General features: G+C 39.7%; 1 protein-coding gene across 2 annotated transcripts; it reads right to left on the bottom strand.

The window, feature by feature from the left end:
• Positions 1–3,780: 3,780 nt before the first annotated feature.
• Positions 3,781–5,310, bottom strand: LOC126594177 (uncharacterized). 2 transcript variants are annotated; one of them, XM_050260393.1, is made up of 2 exons: positions 4,385–5,310; positions 3,781–4,061 (listed from the first exon to the last, which is right to left on the bottom strand). In XM_050260393.1, the coding sequence occupies exons 1-2, from the start codon at positions 5,307–5,309 to the stop codon at positions 4,018–4,020; spliced, it is 969 nt and encodes a 322-aa protein (XP_050116350.1). In that variant the 5' UTR covers position 5,310; the 3' UTR covers positions 3,781–4,017. The 2 variants fall into 2 exon arrangements, with proteins under 2 accessions (XP_050116350.1, XP_050116351.1); XM_050260394.1 differs by having other exon boundaries at positions 4,415–5,310.
• Between the last annotated feature and the right edge of the window lie 16,658 nt (positions 5,311–21,968).

Here is a 21,968-nt window from a genome sequence, read left to right as displayed (position 1 = left end):
CTTCCCCACACCCCGGGAAAGTAGAACACGTAACAGAACACGGAAGAGGTTAATGGAACTGCTCCTTGCGTCTATAAAAAGGGGAGGGCACACAGAAAAGAGAGGCGAGGACAGAGACAAAAAAAAAACATTGCAGAAGTTGAGAGACAACGAAGAAGAACAGAAGGTAGAAATCTTGAGAAAGTTGGACAGAAATCAAAGAAGTGAAGTGCTGCGGAAATTCAAGGAGACAAATGCAAATAGAGAAGAGAATACACGGCAAAGGAAAGCATTTAAAGGTATAAATCCATCCTTCTAAATCTTTCTTTGTTTGGTTAGGAAAAAAAGAAGCAATTTGCTTCTTCAACCTCTCTCATTCCCCGAAGCAAAAATGGAGGTGGGGACTCTAAATAAGCAAGCCCAAATTCTTTTCCAATCTCTCATGTTTCTCGGATTCTTCACCAAAACTAATGGAACTTCTCCAAGTTGTTCACCTTCAGCGGCTCGGATCTACCCGTCAAGCATTTTCTCGGCACAGTATGTCTCTACGTAGATACGGAGGTGCTGGAAAGTGATCTGCACGGGACAGTCAAGACCTACTCATCAAGCATTTTCTCGGCACAACATGTCTCTATGTAGACACTGAGGTGCCGGCAAATGATCTTTACGGGACTGTCAAAATATGCTAGTCAAGAAATGTTCTACACCACGAAGGTTTTAAAGACAACAGCGCTTAAAAGAAAAACGAAGAAAGAGAGGATCTGGACTCTCCACCAACAGCAACCATGCCGTGACCTCTCTGCCCAGCAAGTTCGTCCATGCCGTGACCCCTCTGCCTAGCAAGTTCGTACATGCTGAGAAGAAAAAGGAGCATTCCGTATAAAAGTTTGGATCCAATATATTTGAATGAATGTTCTGCTACAATTGCAGTAGAACTTATATACAAGGTTTTTACAGAGGCATGCAATAAACAAAGGACAGAAAGTGGCATCCATGCTGTCCTTGTTGAAGCAGTCAGTAACCACATGCAGTGGCCTTGCTGTCCACGTTAATAGTGCATCCACACATGCTATCCTAGCTGTGAAGGAATGATCATATTCCTTCTGTCCATATTCCTTCTGTCTAGCATCAGAGTAGAGCACCTTTAACACTCCCCCTCAAGTAGGAGTGTGGATATCAATAACACCCAACTTGCCAAGATGTGAATGGAAGGTAGGTGCTCTCAGTGGCTTTGTAAATATGTCTGCTATTTGACGTCCCGTCTGCACATGAGACGTCTCGATCTCTCCCCTCTGAATCCTTTCACGGACAGTATGACAATCCAGCTCTATGTGTTTGGTTCGTTCATGATACACAGGGTTCGCTGCAATATGTAGAGCAGCTTGATTGTCACAAAACAACCTTGCCGGCTCAGGATGATTTACATGCAAATCTTTCAACAAATTCCTCAGCCAAGTAAGCTCACAAGTCGTTGCAGCCATGGAGCGATACTCGGCTTCTGCTGAAGATCTTGCCACCGTGACTTGCTTTTTACTTTTCCACGATACAAGTGATTTACCAAGGAAGATGCAAAAACCTGTCACTGATCGTCGTGTGATCGGACATCTAGCCCAATCCGCATCACAGTAGCCAACCAAATTAAGTTGGTTCTCCGTAGGGAATAGTAACCCTTGTCCTGGTGCTTCTTTCAGATATTGGAGGAGACGATGTGCTGCTTTAAGGTGATGGAGTGTTGGTTCTTGCATGAACTGACTGAGATTATTCACTGCATACGTAATATCTGGCCTAGTGATGGTAAGGTATATTAATTTTCCAACCAGACGTCGATATCGAGTCGGATCCTTGAGGGCATCACCACCTGTTGTTGTCAACACTAAATCGGGTTCCATAGGTACCTTGGCAGGTTTTATGCCAAGCAAGCCAGCTTCTTCCAATATGTCCAGAGTATACTTTCGTTGGCAAATGGAGATCCCAGCTTTGGACCGTGCAACTTCGACACCCAGAAAATATTTTAATGGTCCGAGGTCTTTAATTCGAAAACATCCACTAAGAAATTGCTTGAGTTGACTGATAGCTTCCTCATTATTTCCTGCAATGATCATGTCGTCAACGTAGAGCAATACTACAGTAATAGAGTGTCCACAAACTTTAGTGAATAATGAGTAGTCTGCATGAGACTGTTGAAAACCAACTTCTTGAATGGTTGATGAAAAACGTTGGAACCAGCTGCGAGATGCCTGCTTGAGTCCGTATAATGACTTGTGAAGTCGACAAACCATAGTCTCCCCCTGTCGACGATAACCAGGAGGGGGTAACATATATACTTCCTCATGTAGTGCACCGTGAAGGAAAGCGTTTTGGACATCCATTTGGTGAAGAGACCAGCTGCGAACAGCAGCAATGGTCAAGAGACAACGGACAGTAATGAGCTTAGCAACGGGGGCGAACGTCTCTTTGTAATCAATACCTTCGCGCTGCGTGAACCCTTTGGCAACGAGGCGAGCCTTGTAGCGTTCGATGGTACCGTCGGAATGATACTTGATTTTGAAGACCCATTTACATCCAATGGGGCGTTGGTGGAGGGGTAAAGGAACCAAAGTCCAGGTGTGATTGGCTTCAAGTGCGTCAAGCTCAGAATGCATAGCTGCAAGCCAGTGAGGGTCATGGCGTGCCTGCTCATAGGAGGCTGGTTCAACTAAGTGAGAGACATTGTGAACAAAGGAACGATGAGCATGAGAGAGGCGAGCATAAGAAACATACCTGTGAAGAGGATATCGGGTGCCGGACATGGTGGAAGAGATGGCGCTGGACTGAAGCAAAGCAGCATGATGGGTCTGATAGTCACGAAGGTGGGCAGGGGGGTGTGGAATGCGGGCGGATCGACGAAGGGGAATTAGGGGCAGCGAAGGAGACGATGGTGTTGGTGGTGGCGAGGTAGGAGTGTCTGGGGTGGGAGGAAGTATGTTAGGAGTAGGATCGTCAGGAAGGGACGGAGCGGATGAGGCGGGTGATAAGGTAGGTGGATCAATAGTGGGAATGGGGTCTGAAGGTGCAGGAGTAGGGTCGTCATGGGGAACAGGTAAGACCGGGGTAGGGTGGGCAGGTTCTGGTGGTAAGTTAGCAAGAGGGAAAAGATGTTCATGGAAGATGATATCTCGAGAGGTAAAGATGCGCTTGCTATCAAGGTCGTAAACGCGATAGCCCTTCTGACCAAGAGGATATCCCAGGAAAATGCAGCGACGAGCACGAGCATCAAATTTGTGTGAGGGAGTGAGGTTGGTAGCATAACATAAACACCCAAAAACTCGGAGATGAGTGTAGACAGGTAGTGTCCCATGCAAAAGTTTATAGGGAGAGTGATGGGAAAGCAGAGGTGTTGGGAGGCGGTTGATAAGGTAACAGGCAGTTTGTACACTCTCTCCCCAGAATTTTAAAGGTAGGTTAGCTTGTAATCGTAAGGCTCGGGCAACATTTAAAAGGTGACGATGTTTGCGTTCAACGACTCCGTTCTGTTGAGGGGTGTGAGCACAGGTGTGTTGAAAAAGAGTGCCATGAGTATCTAAGAAGGATCGTAGAGAGATGAATTCCCCCCCATTGTCGGCACGAAGAATTTTAATGTCACGGTTAAACTGTGTTTTCACCCAAGAAAAGAACGAGTGGATTATGGTTTGTGTGTCAGATTTGAATCGCATGAGATGAACCCATGTGAATCGAGTGAAGTCGTCTACAATGGTGAGGAAGTAACGTGCTCCAGAGGATGTATGTGTTTGGTGCGGCCCCCAAATATCACAGTGGATCAAATCAAAAGGTGCAATTGATTTTATTGAACTGGAAACAAATGATGAACGAGTTTGCTTTGCTAAGGGACAAATATCACAAACATGTGTAGAATGAAAAATAATTTCTGGAATGGTCTGGGATAAAGAGTGAAGAGGTGCCGAGGATGGGTGCCCAAGACGTTGGTGCCACAGTGTCGAGGTATGGTTGACATGGTTGGCGAGATGAGGGTTTTGTGTTGGAGTGAGGTAGTAGAGGCCATTAAACTGCTTGCCCAGGCCAATCATCTTCTTCGTAGCCATGTCCTGCATAACACAATAACCCGGGTAGAAAATTACAATGCATTTCAATGCCCAAGTTAATTTACTCACAGACAATAGGTTCACACGAAATTGTGGTACGTGCAAAACTCTATGAAGGGTGATCTTGGGTGATAGTTTAATAGACCCAATGGATTCAATCGCAGCCTGTCCACCATTTGGTAACCCAACAAAATCATGTTGGGGTCTATTATGATTATGAATGGGTGATGAGTGAGAAATATGATCTGTGGCTCCGCTATCTACGATCCAACAGGTTGTTGAATGCGGAGAATGTTGTGTAGAGTTGCAGTTGGACGTATAGATACCTGTTGCATGTGCAAGCGGCAGATTGGTACCATTCTTATTGCGAAGGAGGGCCATGAGTTGATGATATTCCTCGGTTGTGAACGTTGGTTGATTGCTGGAGATGGATACTTTGGTTGCGTCAATCTGAGCAGTTGTCAAAGGGAGTGTTTCAACATTGTTGGAGGCTGGAGGTGTACGCCTATTTCTGGGCTGCACATTCTTTCCGTGCCATTTGTGTCCTTCAGGGAAGCCAATGAGAAAAAAACAACGTTCAACTGGATGTCCTCCATCACAGTAGCTGCATTTGAAAATCTTTCGTGAACTAGGGTTGTGGGTGCCATAGCCTCCTTTTGGTGCTGTTGAACGACTGGATTGCATTGCATGGGCAGTGGGTTCACGACGATTCACCACATCCAATTGGCGTTCGTGTTGGAGAACTAATCCATGGACTCGTCGTGTATCCGGGAGTGGGCTCATCATCAATATAGAGCCTCGTATGGTGGAGTAGTTCTCATTCAGTCCCATTAGGAACTGCATGACTCTCTCTTTTTCTTCCCTATCTGCATGCGCCTTGGATCCTTCGCACCCACAAGCAATGGGCTCATGGTATGATGCTAATTCATCCCAAAGAGCCTTTAATTTTGTGTAATAATCTGAAACAGACAGTTGTCCTTGTCGGTGTTCGACAATCTCTTGTCGGATTTGATAGATCCTGGAATCGTTGCCTTGCGAGAATCGATCCTCAAGATCCCTCCATGCTGCTGTCGCAGTTTTGTAGTAGAGTATACTGTGAGCAATGTTGCCTTGTACAGATTGCCAAATCCAAGATAAGACCATGTCGTTGCATCTCTGCCAAATTGAATATTTAGCATCAGTGGTTGCAGGGTTCTTGATTGAACCATCAACAAACCCTAGTTTATTTTTGGCGCTGAGAGCAATTCGCATGGAGCGGCTCCATTGGCCATAGTTGTGTCCATCGAGAAGTTGTGAGACTAAAACAAGACTTGGTGAGTCTGAATGATGTAGAGTGAGAGGATCAGATACATGAGGTATTATCTGGTCGCCCATGGGGGCTGGGTTTGATGAAGGGAAAATGGTTGTGTTTGTGGCGGAAAAAATGAGCCTTCCAGAGTCACCAAGATCGGTGCTCTGATACCATATAAAAGTTTGGATCCAATATATTTGAATGAATGTTCTGCTACAATTGCAGTAGAACTTATATACAAGGTTTTTACAGAGGCATGCAATAAACAAAGGACAGAAAGTGGCATCCATGCTGTCCTTGTTGAAGCAGTCAGTAACCACATGCAGTGGCCTTGCTGTCCACGTTAATAGTGCATCCACACATGCTATCCTAGCTGTGAAGGAATGATCATATTCCTTCTGTCCATATTCCTTCTGTCTAGCATCAGAGTAGAGCACCTTTAACATTCCGTGCCGCTCCCCGCTAAGCCATCGCTGTCAAGAATTCCTATCCACCGTAATGGGGCTATTGAAAACTCGGTATCTGGAGAAAGGCTACCAGGAAGAAGATTGTTGAGTCGTTTTTCGAGCAGCCTAAGAGTTCATGCCTTGTCCAGTAAAAAAACAACCAAGGGACAACCTCAACATTTTGTGCACCAAGCCGTAGAAAATGGTTCTATAAAAGCAACAAGACAACGGCGCAGACATGGTGTTTCCCTCGATTCGTCACTCCCACAAGTAAGCATGAACCTGCAACAACAACAAGCATAAACCTGCAATGTGGAAAAGCAGCAACAAATCTGAACCTACAGTGGATGAAGACAAAGAAAGTAACTCGTCACCACTGTCCGTGCTCACATATGCAGCAGCCCCTCAACTAACGCTCTCCAAAATCAAATCGTCGAGGTCTCTGCCGGTCATTGTAGCTGTTCGGCATGGGAGAACAAAAAGTGGTCCTTGCTTATTAAAGATACTCCGAAGATGGTGAAGAAGAGAAAAGATGAAGCGAGCGATAAACCTGCAACGGAAGACTAAATGAAGTATCCCCATCATCGCTGTCTCGGAGTCCAGAAGAAACCGAAGTTGATGTCGGCATTGACAAAGAAAGCTGCGCTCACGCATAAAGTGCATAAAAAATAATGCAGGTTGTTGCCCAAATCACTAGCGAAAAAGAAGATTGCTTAAGTCATTGATGGAGAACAACGGTGCATAAAAGAAATGCACAAGGTCTTCTCAGAGCACCAGAGAAACGAAAAGCAACAAAAATTCCTTCATATCCTCAGCAAAAGCACAAATCTCCGGTCAAGTCTGCTTGTTATCGGCAAAAGTCCAAGTCTCTGCACAAAAGCTATGTTGCTGTCGAAAGAATGCAGAGATCAAGAAAGTAATTTTAATAAATATAACCTGCCATATTTATTGTATTAAACTAAGAGACTGGTGGAGACAAGGAGAAGGTGCAAGAGGATTTATGGGATCCTAATCCAGTGAAGAGACCTGTTTAAGTTGAACTCAGAAGGAGAGAAAGAGTCAACAAGACTCTAGCGCCTTTCTGCTTTCATTTTGCTGACTTATGTAAGATTCCAATTCTATAAAAAGGCATGCCAATTCAAAAAATTGGCCCCACAAATGAGAAAACAAAACTTGCCTGCTGCATAAGAATAGATTTTTCAATGTGATCGGTATACGAGGTGGTGTACTACGTGTCATTATACAAATAGTGGGATATATGTGTTAAAAAGTTAATAATCTAAAAAGTAAAATTTTACACCACTTACATAAAACACGTGATATACCACTTGTGTTCTCGTCACAATAAAAAATTTCCCCTGCAGAACAACTCTCTAAATCAAACGGGAAAGATCACGTGGAGATCAATGGAGCTATGAGATTTTATGTGGTCACAGGGAAAAAAATTTCTTTATGGCAATCTAAATTGTGCCATTTCTAATTGGATCCCATTCTTCTCAAACCACTAAGGAATCAGACATGGCAAGATATACAATCTCAATTTAGGCCTTATAAAATATAACTTTGGGCCAAAATAAATGGGCAGGAGCCCAATAGCACGATGAAGGCACATCATGTCCAAGCAAAAAATATATATGAAGACTGATAGAGATTTTTACCACCTGCAAAAGTAGCGATAAAAATACTTGCAAGAGTACAAGGTTGTCGTAGTATAGCAGCTCAAGTAAGGTCGTTTCCACAGGAATTGAATGAATAATTTGTATTTATACTAATCCTTAGCTAATTATTTAGCATAAAGTTGTGAAAAAGATGATTTTGGAATTTAAAATAGTAAAGACGAATTTAAATTAAAAATAATTAAATAAATTAACTAGAAAACAATTTAAAGAAAATCAATTTGTAAAAGCTCTAGGGTTTAGCCGTTACCTTAACAATCCTACGTAATTCTTTCAATTACTTATGAATTACCCATGTATATTTTGAAGGTTAGGTTTTCCTAATATATATCCTACTTGGAACCTCCAACATAGAACGTATATCTAACATGCAATCCGTCCGGACGTTCAGATCAAATTTGAGCATGAGAGACTCATTATGCTTTATGAAAACCCTTTGAAAAACCATGCAACCCTTAAGATGTGATGTTCATCTTAAGTGAAATTACAATTATTAACCACATGAAGCCATCGCCAATTTCAGGGAACCTCCCGACCAAAATTGCATCAAATTACTTTTCTAAAGATCCTAATGGTGATCAGGCATTAAGACAGTTAGACAATTTAAAATAGTCATCAATAATTCAAAACATGCATGCATAATATCATAAATAAATTGAAAAGAAACTACATATTGTTGCTAAGGCTCAAGGCTTCGCAAAAGAAATTAGTTACGAACAAAAGAAATTAGTTACGAACAATTATAAAACAAAATATTATTGAGAATAAGGATAGAAAACATTTAGAAAATAAACTTGAATTGTCACAGGCTTGTGCGTCTCCTCCTCTCTTATCTAAAACCCTAATGGCTAAATATCTTTATTTATACTACTACAAAACAAAACCCTAAAAGATCCTAGAATAAACTAGGAAACATAATAAAATAATAAAACAGAAAATAAATGGTTTCCTATTTGAACTAAAATTCGGACTTCTCAAAAAATCAGACTTTTGACTGACCAAATCAACTCCGATTTGGTCCCAAAAGGTCTCTTTTGAAAGCTTAAGTCGTCCCCTACAAATCCTTAAAGGGAATCTTCCTCAAAATAAATACCCAAAATGTCCAGAAATGTCAATCTAAGAAAGCTGCATGCTGGGCCTTTATTTCATTGCCACGGTCAAACGGCTTGGTAGAAAAATATGGAATTTTGCTACAATCATCTTGAAAGACTCACGAACAACTTCCAATTGGAATGACTCCAAAATTCATCGTTTTGATCTCTTTTTGCTCTAGAGGAAGTCGAATGTCCTACATTGAAAATATATAACAAAAAATCAAAATTCTACCAAAATAACCAATAAACTATAACTAAGAATATGCTAAAATATATGGTATAATATGGACTCATCAAAGATGTTGCCGACATCAAACTCGTGGATACAAATTACTGCAAATACCTTGGACGCAAACCATCACAAAGCACAAAACTTGATGGACTTACCACCTCAAATTAATGGGTGTGCACTATGTCAAAACAAACAGCATGGAGCCGCATCAAATCTCAAAGGCACGAAGCCCAGTCTCGCCTTAAATGGCACAAAGCCATGTCAAATCTCAAATTGGCATGAAGCCACGTCAACTTTAAGTGGCACTAAACCACATCAAATCCCAAATGGCACAAAGCCGCTACAAATGGCACAAAGCCGATACAAATGGCACGAAGCCGCGACAAGACTCAAATGGTATGAAGCTGCGTTTTTCTCCAATGGCACAAAGTTCTTGCCTGCATAAGCTGAAACTGCACAAGGCATCAAATATCAAGTGCTTATTGCCTGCACGAGCTGAAACTGCACAAGGCATCAAAATCCCAACAAATATATTGTGAACTATGCCGGTTTGATTCCGCCAAGGATGCGTAGGCAATCTAATACCATATTCTAGACGCAACCACAAAGCTCAAACACAAAATCGAATCCTTGGTTCATTCAACCAAATTCACCCAAATAAACCAAACACCAAATCCTTTTTAGTGGGTCATTCACTCACTAAATCCATATACCAATACATAAAGAACTACTAGTGACTTGGTCCCTCAACGAGGGTATGTAGGCAATCTATGGCTCGACCTAGGTGCAGTCACAAAATCAAACACCCAAATCCCCAAGTTATGATTTATTCATATTGGAATAAAAGGGTTTTTCCTTTTAACGAAGCTCACGCTTAAATCCCCAACCTACGCATGTGTTGTCATGGCCGGCTCGTGGAGTACATACGCCTCTGTCGGAGGTACTATGCTCCGCAGCCGTCCACGGCGGCGCCGACGAATTTTCCAGTGACCCATCTCGGCGTGTGGTGGCGTGTGCTGTAACGATCTGTTCCCAAATTTTATGGTTTTTATAATCTTAATGTGTGAATTTACGAAAATGACATTCGAGGCAAAAATGTTGACTTTTGTTGACCACCTTGCCGTGTCACGTAAGATCTATTTTCTTGGTATATTCGTGTAGCATTCGTCGTTACGAGCGCATAGGCACAAATGGAATCAGAATTGGATTTGGAGTTACAATAAGCATTTTACGGAACTACGAAGTTGAAGGGCAAAATAGTTATTCCACTATTCTAGATATTAAGGTTTAGATATTTTATTATTTAATTAATTTCTGGCACGTGAGGCCCACACCCTACTTCTCCTTCTATCACATGTCTTTTCTTCCCCAGTCTCTGGAACTCTTTCTCCTCATTTTCTCTGTCGTCTCTTTCTTTCTCCGACAACCCACCCTATAGACTACCACCTTAACTCGCAGTTCTCTTTTCCCCAGACTCTCCCCTTTCCCTATGTTCCTTATTCTCTATTAAACCATCACTGGCCACCCTCACTCGCCATATTCGTCGGTGAGTATTCGCACTACCAAATCATCACTATCACATCATATTTAAGCTCTAGAGCGATGACTATAACACGTAGGAAAATCAACTCGAGGACTCTCGACCTCTGTAACAATCACAGAGCCTTTTCGGTGAAACCTCCACTCTTCACTGGTTAGAAAATATGAGGACAGATTTCCCTAGTTTTTCGGTGAGGAATCTGGTAGCTTCTAACCTTTTTCGGCTAACTCCGGCCACGGTCAAGAAAACTAATGGTGCATCGGCGGGAAGTGACACCATCCTCGCTAGTTCGAGCAGCTCTCGGGCAATGGGAGTAGACCCTTTCTAAACTTGCATGTTTTTTTTATAAAATATTAGGCTTGCATGCATTGCATATTTCATGAAATGAGCATGTTTTCTATTATGTTTTATGGATTCTATATTCATGCTTTTTGAAAAATTTATGATTTATATAAATTGCTTTTACGAAATATTTAGAATTTATTGAACTACGTTTTATAAAAGGTTATGAATCATTGGGTTTTCGTATATGAAATTGTATGGATTACGAATATGATTTGTTTTATGGATTTATGAATATGTGCTATCATGGATTGATGAGATGAGCTTTTGAGCTTTTGAGCTCCAGATTTGGTGATAGACGGGTACTGCCTTCGGGTGACTATGATACCCCTAGAGAGTACAACATTGATGAGATTTACGGATTTACCTTCGGGTGGTGATAACACCATTATTGAGCATCGTTTTACACGTACATGTTTTACGAACGCATTTCATGGCATGATAGGGTTTTCAAAAAAATTATGTAGTGTCATATGTGTTTTCAAAACATGGGGTTAGTATGTTCAGAAATAAAATAGTTTTTTGTATTATTAGTATTACTGTAAACTTTGGTCCACTCATATTTTCTATTTTGTGCTCCCTCAGGAGATAGAATCGAGGCACACAATCCCAACATCAGGGCACGTCCACATAGGTATATTCGAGTCTTCTCAGTTTATGACTCTTCCCTTCGCTCATACCTTTTTATTTTAATTCTTTCATATTAGTCTTAATTAGTTGTATGCTCTGGACATATTCTTGCATTAGCATTTTCGTTCTAATTACATATTTTATTCGTAGGCATGTTTAAAATGGCTTCCTCACCCTCTAATGTTGACCATCACGTGCATACCCTAATATTTAGGGATATCGGGGTTGGGGCGTGTCATGTGCGGTGGCGCGTGGCCTCCCGGGCCACCACCTCGTTGCGGCGCGTGGGCGAACCTGAGGTTCCTTCTTAGGTTTTTTGACATGCCGAATCCGAATCCGCTATCCATTTTTCCAAATTCTATCATTTTGGTAGAGTTTTATTAAACGGTCTTTATTTGTGTTTTGGTGCATTGGTGGGAAATGACACCATCCTCCCTAGTTCAAACGGCTCCCCGACAATGGAATATCTGCGAGTGGACCTCTTCTTGACTTGATTGTTTTTATAAAACATTAGGCTTGCATTCACAAAAAGCATGATTTCATGTTTTAACGTTTTATACACTATTTATGATTTATTGAGTTTACGTTTTACGAAAGGTTACGAATCATTGGATTTTCGTATATGAGATTCTATGGATCTATGAATATGAATTATCATGGATTTATGAGATGAGGCTTTGAACTTTTGAGCTTTGGATTTGATATGAGATTTTTGAGATACATTTTTGGTGCTTATTTAGTATGTTATCATACAACACATACACACAACACGGGTATGTAAACGTCTATGACCATATGACACAATTGAGGATATTTATGACATACCCCCATCTTCACTAGCGAAACCAGTGTCAGATAGCTTCACTAGCCATGGCTAGTGTCGATGTGTTATGTATATGTCTCTTCTCTGGCATAACCCAGAGTCGTACAACTTCACCTTCGGGTGATGGTGCCTACCATGTTTCTTCACTGGCGTAACCCAGTGTCATATAGTTTCACCTTCGGGTGATGGACAAGTTATGCCTTCGGGCGACTATGATACCCCTAGTTGAGTACGTCATTGATGAGATTTACGGATTTGCCTTTAGGCGGTTGTATTACTATTACTGAGCACTGGTTTACACGTACATATTTTTACGAATGTTTTTCATGGCATGCTAGAGTTGTAAGAAAACCTATTGTGTAGTACTATATATGTGTTTTCAAAACAGGGGGTTAGTATGTTAAAAGGGAAATCGGTTTTCTTATTATTAGTATTATTATTATAAACTTTGGTCCACTCACCCTTTTGTTTTGTGCCCCCTTCAGGAGTTAGAATCGAGGCATTCAATCTCGGCGTCAGAGCACTTCCGCATAGGTATCTTCAAGTCTTCTCAGTGTAGGACCCACTCCTATGTTCGTACCATTTTATAATAATTATTTCACATTATTCTTGATTAGTTGTATACTCTGAACACGTTTCCGCATTAGCATATTTCTTTCTAATTACATATTTTATTTGTATGCATGTTTAAAATGACTTCGTCGCCCTCGGGTTTCGACCAACACGTACCTATCCTGATATTTTCGACCTGTCCAAGATTTGAACCCTTTGAGCTCTCCAAAGAACTGAATATCAATAACTTGGATCAGTAATATCTTTAGAAGAGTAGACAATGAGTCATAACATATGGCACCGAACCAGACTTTCATAGTAGTACAACTAACAACATCAAACCAACATTTGAAATCATCTCCCAAACCATGATTTTTCTTCTTTTATTGGAATAAGATGACAACCTATATTCCTAAGATTTCCTCGTGGCTCAAGACTTCCTCGTGTAGTGATGGATGGTGTAACTTCTTGAACAAGACTTACATGGCTTTCCAATGATGTATGACTCTCTAGGTAGAAGTTACTGAAACTGAGTCAACTTTGAGGACGAACTCAGATGATATGCGCAGCGCTTCCACATATTCATTGTCATGGACTGCATCACTTAGGGAAAAGGGAGAAGTTGGATGGCAGGCGGAAAGAAGTTGGATCTTCCTCCGCATAGTTTCCAAACTTGGAAGCAAAGCGGATCAATGTGTCATCAACCCATCTGATAATATCTTGAGCGATTCAATTCTCAGCTGAATAGCAAGCCTGGCTATCACTGAAGCTGCTGCTTCTTGATCAAACCCAGCAGCAATTTCTAGTGAACGGCCCCCAACCCATCTTCTTGCTGCAGTTGTTACCCTTTTCCGGATTCCCATGTTCCCATGACGGTATCGTATTATGAACAGTATCAAGAATGCCGACCCGGGTTGAACTTTCTGCTCATCACTCACTTGGAAGAAAAAAGCAATGCATGTTTTTTTGGTGATTGTGCCCATTTTCCATGTATAGGTACCACCTAACGAAAATATCGAAGGAATATACTTTTACTTGCAACTATTAATAACTCAAAAGAAAACTTAATAAAGATCGTTTGTCTATAGTTTGGTCCTGTTGCTTGTAGAAGAGTTTTTCGAGATTGCATGGTCAATTTTTTGGTGGTTTCTGCCAAGGTATTGGTGTTCGCAACTCTTTTTATTTATTTATTTATTTTTTTTGCAAAACTATCAACAATTATTATTGATGTAGAGTTTGCATATCAGTGGGTTGGCATTGTCTTTGGCTAGAAAGTGACTCTTCTAGTGTTATTTTTGCTCTCAAATCGACTTATTTTGATCCTCTTTGGCATCTTCATACACAATAGTCTATTTGTTTGGACCACATTCGAAAGATGATTTTCTACGCACATATATTGTGAAGAAAATGTTGTTGAGGATAGTTTTATTAAGATGGGCTTGTCTTCTCCAACTTTAGCATGACATGATTCCCCTCCGTTGGCAATTCGTGCTGCTTTGTTTTCAGACTATGCTGGCTTTCCTGGCATCCGCTTCTCAACTTAATAATGTGTATCTCGGCATACAGGTTTGTCTCACTTTTTTTCTTTCTCTTAACCTTGTGATGTTGCTCGTTCTGTTTTGCAGGTTTAGACCTTTAGTTTAAGCTTTAGAGGGGTTATGTTTCATGTCCTTCCTCTTTTCTTTGTATCTTTGTTATTTTTGTTTCTAGAGGAGTAAGGTTTATGCCCTCTCCTTTTTCATGTCCATTTTTTTTTGTATTATGAGAAGTTAGGTTTATATCTCCCTGATTAGGTGTACTTTTTTTTCTTTTAGATATCAATAAAATTCACCTCGCACGAGGTTTTCTAAAAAATAAATAAATAAATTAAGAACTCAAAAGGTTTACGTTGGATTTTTAGACTTCTTGTTAGCTAATAAAGTTTCTGTATCTATTTTTTGAAGAATTTTACAAAATAAACAAGATGCATTGTTTCAATTCTAAATATATTTTTTTGTAGTATAGATGCTTAGCCATTCTTTGGAAAGTGATAGGCAAATTGTTGGAACTAAATATATCTCTGCCCTTCATCATGTCCAAGTCAGCAAGGAAGACCAAAAGAAAGCAACGGCTAGTTTTTCAGTTTGAATGTTAAATAGAATCAGGTGGAGTTGTATTATAGACACATGTAAGGCTAAGATTAGTATGTGTTGTAAGGAATTCAATGAATGAAACCCTAAAACATTCTCCACTTTATCATCTATTGCACATCAAACTATCAGTTTCTTATTAGAATTTTAACACAAAGCAGGCAGGTAAAATGCAGTTTTGATGAGCCCTTCGAAAACTTTTCTCTGCTATTGATCTATGATCGTCCTACCAGTCAAACTTCATGAACTGAGCTAGATATATATGAAACTTGTATAGAGTAGGATTAACATATTCAATTACCTAATCATTTATTTAGTGGCGGAACCACATAGAGGCCTATCTTGAAATTTTAGCTCTAATACATACTGTCTGCAAGCTTTTACAAAAAATGAGCATGCAGCTCATTGGATTTTGGCGTTTTGTATATTCCAATGGCATTGGTTCGAGATTTGCTTGTGTTCCAACATATTTTAGATTTTTTAAAACTGAAAGAAAAAAAATCCTTATAATTTACCTTATTTTTTACCATAATAAAACTAAGCCCGTCTTTTTTGGTTATAATTAGCCTTATGTTTTAACTTGTAAAAATCTACCCCTTCTTTTGGCCAGTCAATATAAATTAAAGGCCGAGCAAAATCTAATTTTAAGTTATGATCTTAAATTTTTGTTTGAATCTAATTTTTTATTTATTTATCCAAGCTTGTAAACAAGTTTTATTCTTATGATATAATCATATCAATACTAAGTTTTTTTCATACAGAAGTAAAGCTCCACCATTCTTGTTTGATTATAATTTTCCATGCAAATACAAAAAACAAAACATTTAATTTTTCTTCATTAATTATATTTCAAAGGCTAATTTCTTTCTATGACTTAAGGGCCCCTCCTAATTTGGTTTTCTAGCTCCGCCATTGCATCTATTTATCTACAATCATCTTACCAATTAAATTCCACGAACTGAACTAGATGTATATTAAACTTGTATAGTGTAGGACTACCAAATTCAGCTACCTAACTATCAACGTCACTGTACATACACATGATTCACATGAAACGGATAGGTGAAGTTTGAACCAAAGGCATGGTTCGTAATAAAATCTTTGAGAGAGATCTTTAAGGAATAAAAAATTCGTCAATCATAACCAATGAATAATGAAGAATTAAAAATAAAAATATAGCTGTTTTTATGAATACCTGCATTTCTCATTCTTCTGCAAACGATTTTTTTTTTCTCCACGTATTAATACAAAGAAGGGCGTGACAGAAAAGGGCTTTTGCTGGTTTGAGTATTAATACAAAGGAAGGAAACTCTAGTGGGCAAGGTAGTGAGTCAAATACAAGAAAGCTTGGAAGGGAAGGGATAAAAAGTGGGGTAATAAGCCTACTTAACAAGTAAAGCAAAACAATGGAAATGATGCTACCAAGAGCAAGTGCAAAATTTTTAATAAATTGCACTATGTATATGTTGGTTTAAGGGGAAACCCAAGTGTTTCAAATGTAATGGATTTGGTCACCTGGCAAATGCTTGCAATCCAAGAAGAAATCAGTTGGCTACTTATTTGTCTTATATGCTTGCAATGTCACTACTGTTGAAAAGAAAAAATGATATATGGTACATAAATAGTGGCTGCAGTAACCATATAACAGTTCACGAATCTATGCTTATCAACACTGATAGAAACTTCAATGACAGAATAAAAATGGGAAATAGGCAGCTAGTGAAAGCAATTGGCAAGGTAACAATTGTGATTAAAACAAGAAGAGGCAAAAAGTTCATTAAGGAGGTGATGTGTTGGTACTTGGCCTTGATGAAAACCAACTAAGTGTGGGTGAAATGATGATCATTATTTTCTGTTGTTTGGGGACAACATGGTTGAAGTGTTTGATGATAGAAGTCTCCAGAACTCCGTCACAAGGGTCGGGATGACTGAAAATCGAAGCTTTCCACTACTGATGTAGTATCACTATTCTGTTGGAATTAAATAGAATTCAGTTTTGTTCAAGTGTTTAAGAAGGAAGAAATCAATAGAAAAGTGTATGTCTAGTCTCATAAGACAAGTGTATGCTTTAGATCTTTGTTTTGAATCAAGGGCTGAGATTGCTCTAGATTAGCTTGTAAGGAAATATCCTAAGTTGATATTTATTGAAATATCTGTGATTACTTCACAGATAAGAAACCTTTCACATTCCCTCCCCCGTTTTTTGTTTTCTCTGTTTTTCATTTTCTTGTCTGCCTCCAGGAACCAAACTAACTCACCAGAATTTATCATGGCCTCAGAGCTTAGGTTCTGATCAAATTCAGGACTGGGCGTTTTGTGTGTGTGCTTCGTATCTCTGAAAAGAAAAGGGGAAAAACATACCCAGATCGTGAAAATCTCATCTGTTCTTACAAAGCCTCACATGGTTACTTCGAGCAGTGGAGGAGATCTGAGGGCTCCTATTTTCAATGGGATCAACTACGATTTTTGGTCCATCAAGATGAAGACCATATTCAAATCACATGATCTCTGGAATTTGGTGGACAAGGGTTATGAAACTGTAGAAACTGAAAATGATTCTAGCGATGAAGATCAACAGTCTGTGAGGAAGATAGCAATGAAAGTTAATGAAACAAGAGATGCAAAAGCTCTTGGTATCATTCAAGGGGCAGTGTCTGATGAGATCTTTCCTCGAATCTCAAACTTTGAAACCTCCAAGACTGCATGGGATGTTCTTCAACAAGAATTTCGTGGTGATAAAAAGGTTAGGTCTGTCAAACTACAATGTTTAAGAAGAGATTTTGAGTACACTAGGATGAATGATGGTGAAGCTCTATCTGTTTATTTAACAAGATTGACTGATATTGTGAATCAAATGAAAACTCTTGGTGAAGAACTGACAAATCAAAGATTAGTGCAAAAGATACTTATTAGCTTGCCTAAATCTTATGATTCCATTGCATCTATTATAGAAGAAACTAAAGACCTTGACTCCATTGAGGTTCAAGAAGTGATTGGTACATTGAAAGGCTATGAGCAGAGGTTAAATATGCATTCTGAAAACTTAGCTGAAAAGGCTTTTACTAGTCTAAGTGTGACTGAGAGAGATAGCAGTTACAGGGGTCAGGGGAGCAACTCAAATCAAAAGAAATTATGGAAAGGAAAAGGGAAGAAATGGGACAACAACCATACTTCACAATCAAAATCAGAATCTAGTAGTGAGTCTACCAAAACCAAGTGTAAAATCTGTGACAAATTACACTATGGTGTTTGCTGGTTCAAGGGAAAACCCAAATGCACCAAGTGTGACAGATTTGGCCATCTAGCAAAAGATTGCAATCCAAGAAGGAACCAAGTTGTCAACTATGCACATAGAGCAGAAGAAGAGGAAGTAAATGTCTTTTATGCTTGTAGTGTTGCAAAAACTGAAAACAAGAAAGGAATCTGGTATATTGACAGTGGATGCAGTAATCACATGACTGCATATGAATCCTTACTGATCAACATTGACAGAAGCTTCAATTGCAGAGTTAAAATGGGGAATGGACAACTAGTGGAAGCTACTGGAAAAGGAACTCTTGTTCTAGAGACAAAGGGTGGAAGAAGATTCATCAAGGATGTAATACTTGTACCAGGTCTTGATGAGAATCTCCTTAGTGTGGGACAGATGATTGCTCATGGTTACTTCTTACTTTTTGGAGACAATATGGTGGAGATCTTTGATGACAGAAGCCTCCAAAACTTGGTAACACAAGTTGGCATGACAGAAAACAAAAGCTTTCCACTTATGCTAGATTACAATGATTCAATTGCTCTAAAAGCAAGTGTTGCAGAAAACTCTTGGTTATGGCATAAGAGGTTCGGACATCTCAACTTTCACAGTTTAAAGAGATTGGAGAAACTACAAATGGTGACTGGTCTTCCTGAGTTACAAGAGACTAAAGAACCGTGTGAAGGTTGCATACTGGGGAAGCATCACAGGGACTCTTTTGAAACTGGAAGTGCATGGAGAGCAAGTCAACCTCTAGAACTCATACACACAGATGTGTGTGGTCCAATGAAGACACCTACACTCAGTGGGAACAGATATTTTCTGCTATTCATTGATGACTGCACTAGGATGGTTTGGGTATATCTTATGAGAAACAAGAGTGAAGTCTTTTCAATCTTCAAGAAATTCAAAATGATGGTTGAACTTCAGAGTGGTCTCAAGATCAAAAGACTAAGAAGCGACAGAGGTGGTGAATTCAATTCACTTGAGTTCCAAGAATTCTGTGAAGGAGCAGGATTACAGAAGCAATTGACAGTGGCCTACACACCACAACAGAATGGTGTGGCTGAGAGGAAGAACAGGACCGTGGTTGAAATGACCAAGTCAATGCTCCATGATAAGAAAATGCCACTTTCTTTTTGGGGTGAAGCTGTCAATACATCTGTGTATCTCCTAAACAGGTGTCCAACTAAAGCACTTGAGAAGAAAACACCGTTTGAGGCATTTAGTGGCAGAAAACCAAGTGTGAAGCACTTGAAGGTGTTCGGATCAATCTGCTATGCACAGATACCATCTCAACTACGACACAAGCTTGAGATCAATAGTGTCAAGTGTGTCCTTGTAGGTTATGGAAGCTGTGAAAAGGGCTATAGGCTCTACAATATTGAGTCACGTAAAGTGATTCTCTCAAGGGATGTGGTGTTCAAGGAGAATGAAGCATGGAATTGGGAAACCAATAACATAGACACTATCTCATTTCCACTAGCAATGGAAGAAGCACAAGCTGAAGTGCAAAATGTGAATGAACCTGTTATACAAGATGAGAGTCAAACTGATTTTTCAACTCCAACACAAGGATCTCAGTCCTCTACTTCAAATGCAGAAGGACAAGAATTACAGGATTCCTCCCCTGAAACAACTCCATCGAGAATGAGGAGTTTAAATGAGATCTATGCAGTGTGTAACTATTGTGTTGTTGAACCTGAGAGTTTTGAAGAAGCTGAGAAGGATCAATCCTGGCAGAAAGCAATGAGTGAAGAAATTGCCATGATTGAAAAAAACTCTACTTGGAAACTGGTAAATAGACCGAGTGATAAACCTGTGATAGGTGTGAAATGGATTTACAAGATCAAACTGAATTTGGATGGATCAATACAGAAGAACAAAGCAAGATTAGTTGCCAAGGGCTACTCACAACAACCTGGGGTAGATTTCAATGAAACCTTTGCCCCAGTGGCAAGGTTAGACACCATTAGAACCTTGATTGCTCTTGCTGCCCAAAAGGGATGGAAACTTCACCAGTTAGATGTCAAATCAGCTTTTCTAAATGGCATTTTGGAGGAAGAAGTGTATGTGGATCAACCACAAGGATTTGAAGTGCCAAATAAAGAGGAGAAGGTCTACAAGTTAAACAAAGCACTGTATGGACTCAAACAAGCCCCCAGGGCTTGGTACAGTGAGATAGACTCCTATTTCAGCAAGAGTGGATTTAACAAAAGTCCTAGTGAAGCAACATTATATACAAAAACTGGTGAGAACTCTGAGATGCTTATTGTGTCTATATATGTTGATGATGTGGTCTTTACTGGTAATTGTGAAGAAATGATTGAAGAATTCAGAAGGGAAATGATGAGACAATATGAGATGTCGGATCTTGGCTTGTTGCATCACTTCTTGGGAATTGGAGTAATACAAGAAACTACTGGGATTTTCATACATCAACAGAAGTATGCACAATCACTGCTTGAAAGATTCAATCTGAAAGGATGCAAATCTGTGGCAACACCATTGATCACGAATGAGAAACTTTGTAAAGTGGATGGTTCTGAATCTGTTGATGAATGCTTATACCGAAGGATGGTTGGAAGTCTGCTTTATTTGACTGCTACAAGACCTGACATTATGTATGCAGCCAGTCTCTTATCAAGGTTTATGCATAATCCCACGAGAATTCACATGGGAACTGCTAAGAGAGTACTAAGGTATATCTCAGGGACCTTGGATTATGGAATCAAATATGAAAAGGGAGAAAAAGCAATTCTGGTAGGCTTCTGTGACAGCGATTGGGGTGGCAGTGAAGATGACATGAGAAGTACCTCAGGATATGCATTTACATTCGGTTCTGGGATATTTTCTTGGGCTTCTGTCAAGCAACAAAGTGTTGCATTGTCTACGGCTGAAGCAGAGTATGTGAGTGCTGCAATGGCTACCTCCCAAGCTATATGGTTGAGGTTTGTGTTAAAGGATTTTGGTGAAATGCAAGTGGATGCTTCACCACTTATGTGTGACAACACATCAGCAATAGCTATGACCAAGAATCCTATTTTTCATCAGAAAACCAAGCATATCAAAAGGAAGTTTCACTTCATAAGGGAAGCCTTGCAGGAGAATACCATTGAACTGATCTACTGCAAATCACAGGATCAAATGGCCGACATCTTCACCAAAGCTCTACCGAGGGAAAGGTTTGTCTATCTCAGAGGAATGCTTGGGATCAAAACCAGAATTCATTTAAAGGGGAGTGTTGGAATTAAATAGAATTCAGTTTTGTTCAAGTGTTTAAGAAGGAAGAAATCAATAGAAAAGTGTATGTCTAGTCTCATAAGACAAGTGTATGCTTTAGATCTTTGTTTTGAATCAAGGGCTGAGATTGCTCTAGATTAGCTTGTAAGGAAATATCCTAAGTTGATATTTATTGAAATATCTGTGATTACTTCACAGATAAGAAACCTTTCACATTCCCTCCCCCGTTTTTTGTTTTCTCTGTTTTTCATTTTCTTGTCTGCCTCCAGGAACCAAACTAACTCACCAGAATTTATCATATTCTATAGCTTTGAAAACTGAAGTTACAGACTACACCAGACTTTGGCATTAAAGATATGGGCAGCTGAACTACTAAAGTTTAAATGACCTACAAAAATTAAGCATGGTCAGTGGCTTGCCAAAATTGAAGAACTCAGAGAAAGTATGTGAAGGGTGTAAAATTGGCAAGCATCACAGAGAAGCATTTAAGAGTGGAAGGTCTTGGAGAGCATCAGAACCTCTTGAACTCAAACACATAGATGTGTGTGGTCCAATGCAGACTGCAACTATGAGTGAAAACAGGTATTTCCTCTTGTTTTATTGATGACTGCACAGGATATGCTGGGTTGACTTATGAGATACAAGTCTGAAGTCTTTAGTAT

Source organism: Malus sylvestris, chromosome 12, assembly GCF_916048215.2.
Source record: "Malus sylvestris chromosome 12, drMalSylv7.2, whole genome shotgun sequence".
NCBI lineage: Eukaryota > Viridiplantae > Streptophyta > Magnoliopsida > Rosales > Rosaceae > Malus > Malus sylvestris.
This window is presented reverse-complemented; position numbering and strand designations above follow the sequence as displayed.

Coding starts and splice junctions, on each gene's coding strand:
- LOC126594177 (XM_050260393.1), bottom strand. CDS start 5,309: ATGCGAATTGCTCTCAGCGCCAAAAATAAACTAGGGTTTGTTGATGGT. Junction 4,062..4,384: donor GCCGCTTGCACATGCAACAG/GTATCTATACGT, acceptor TGTGTTATGCAG/GACATGGCTACGAAGAAGAT.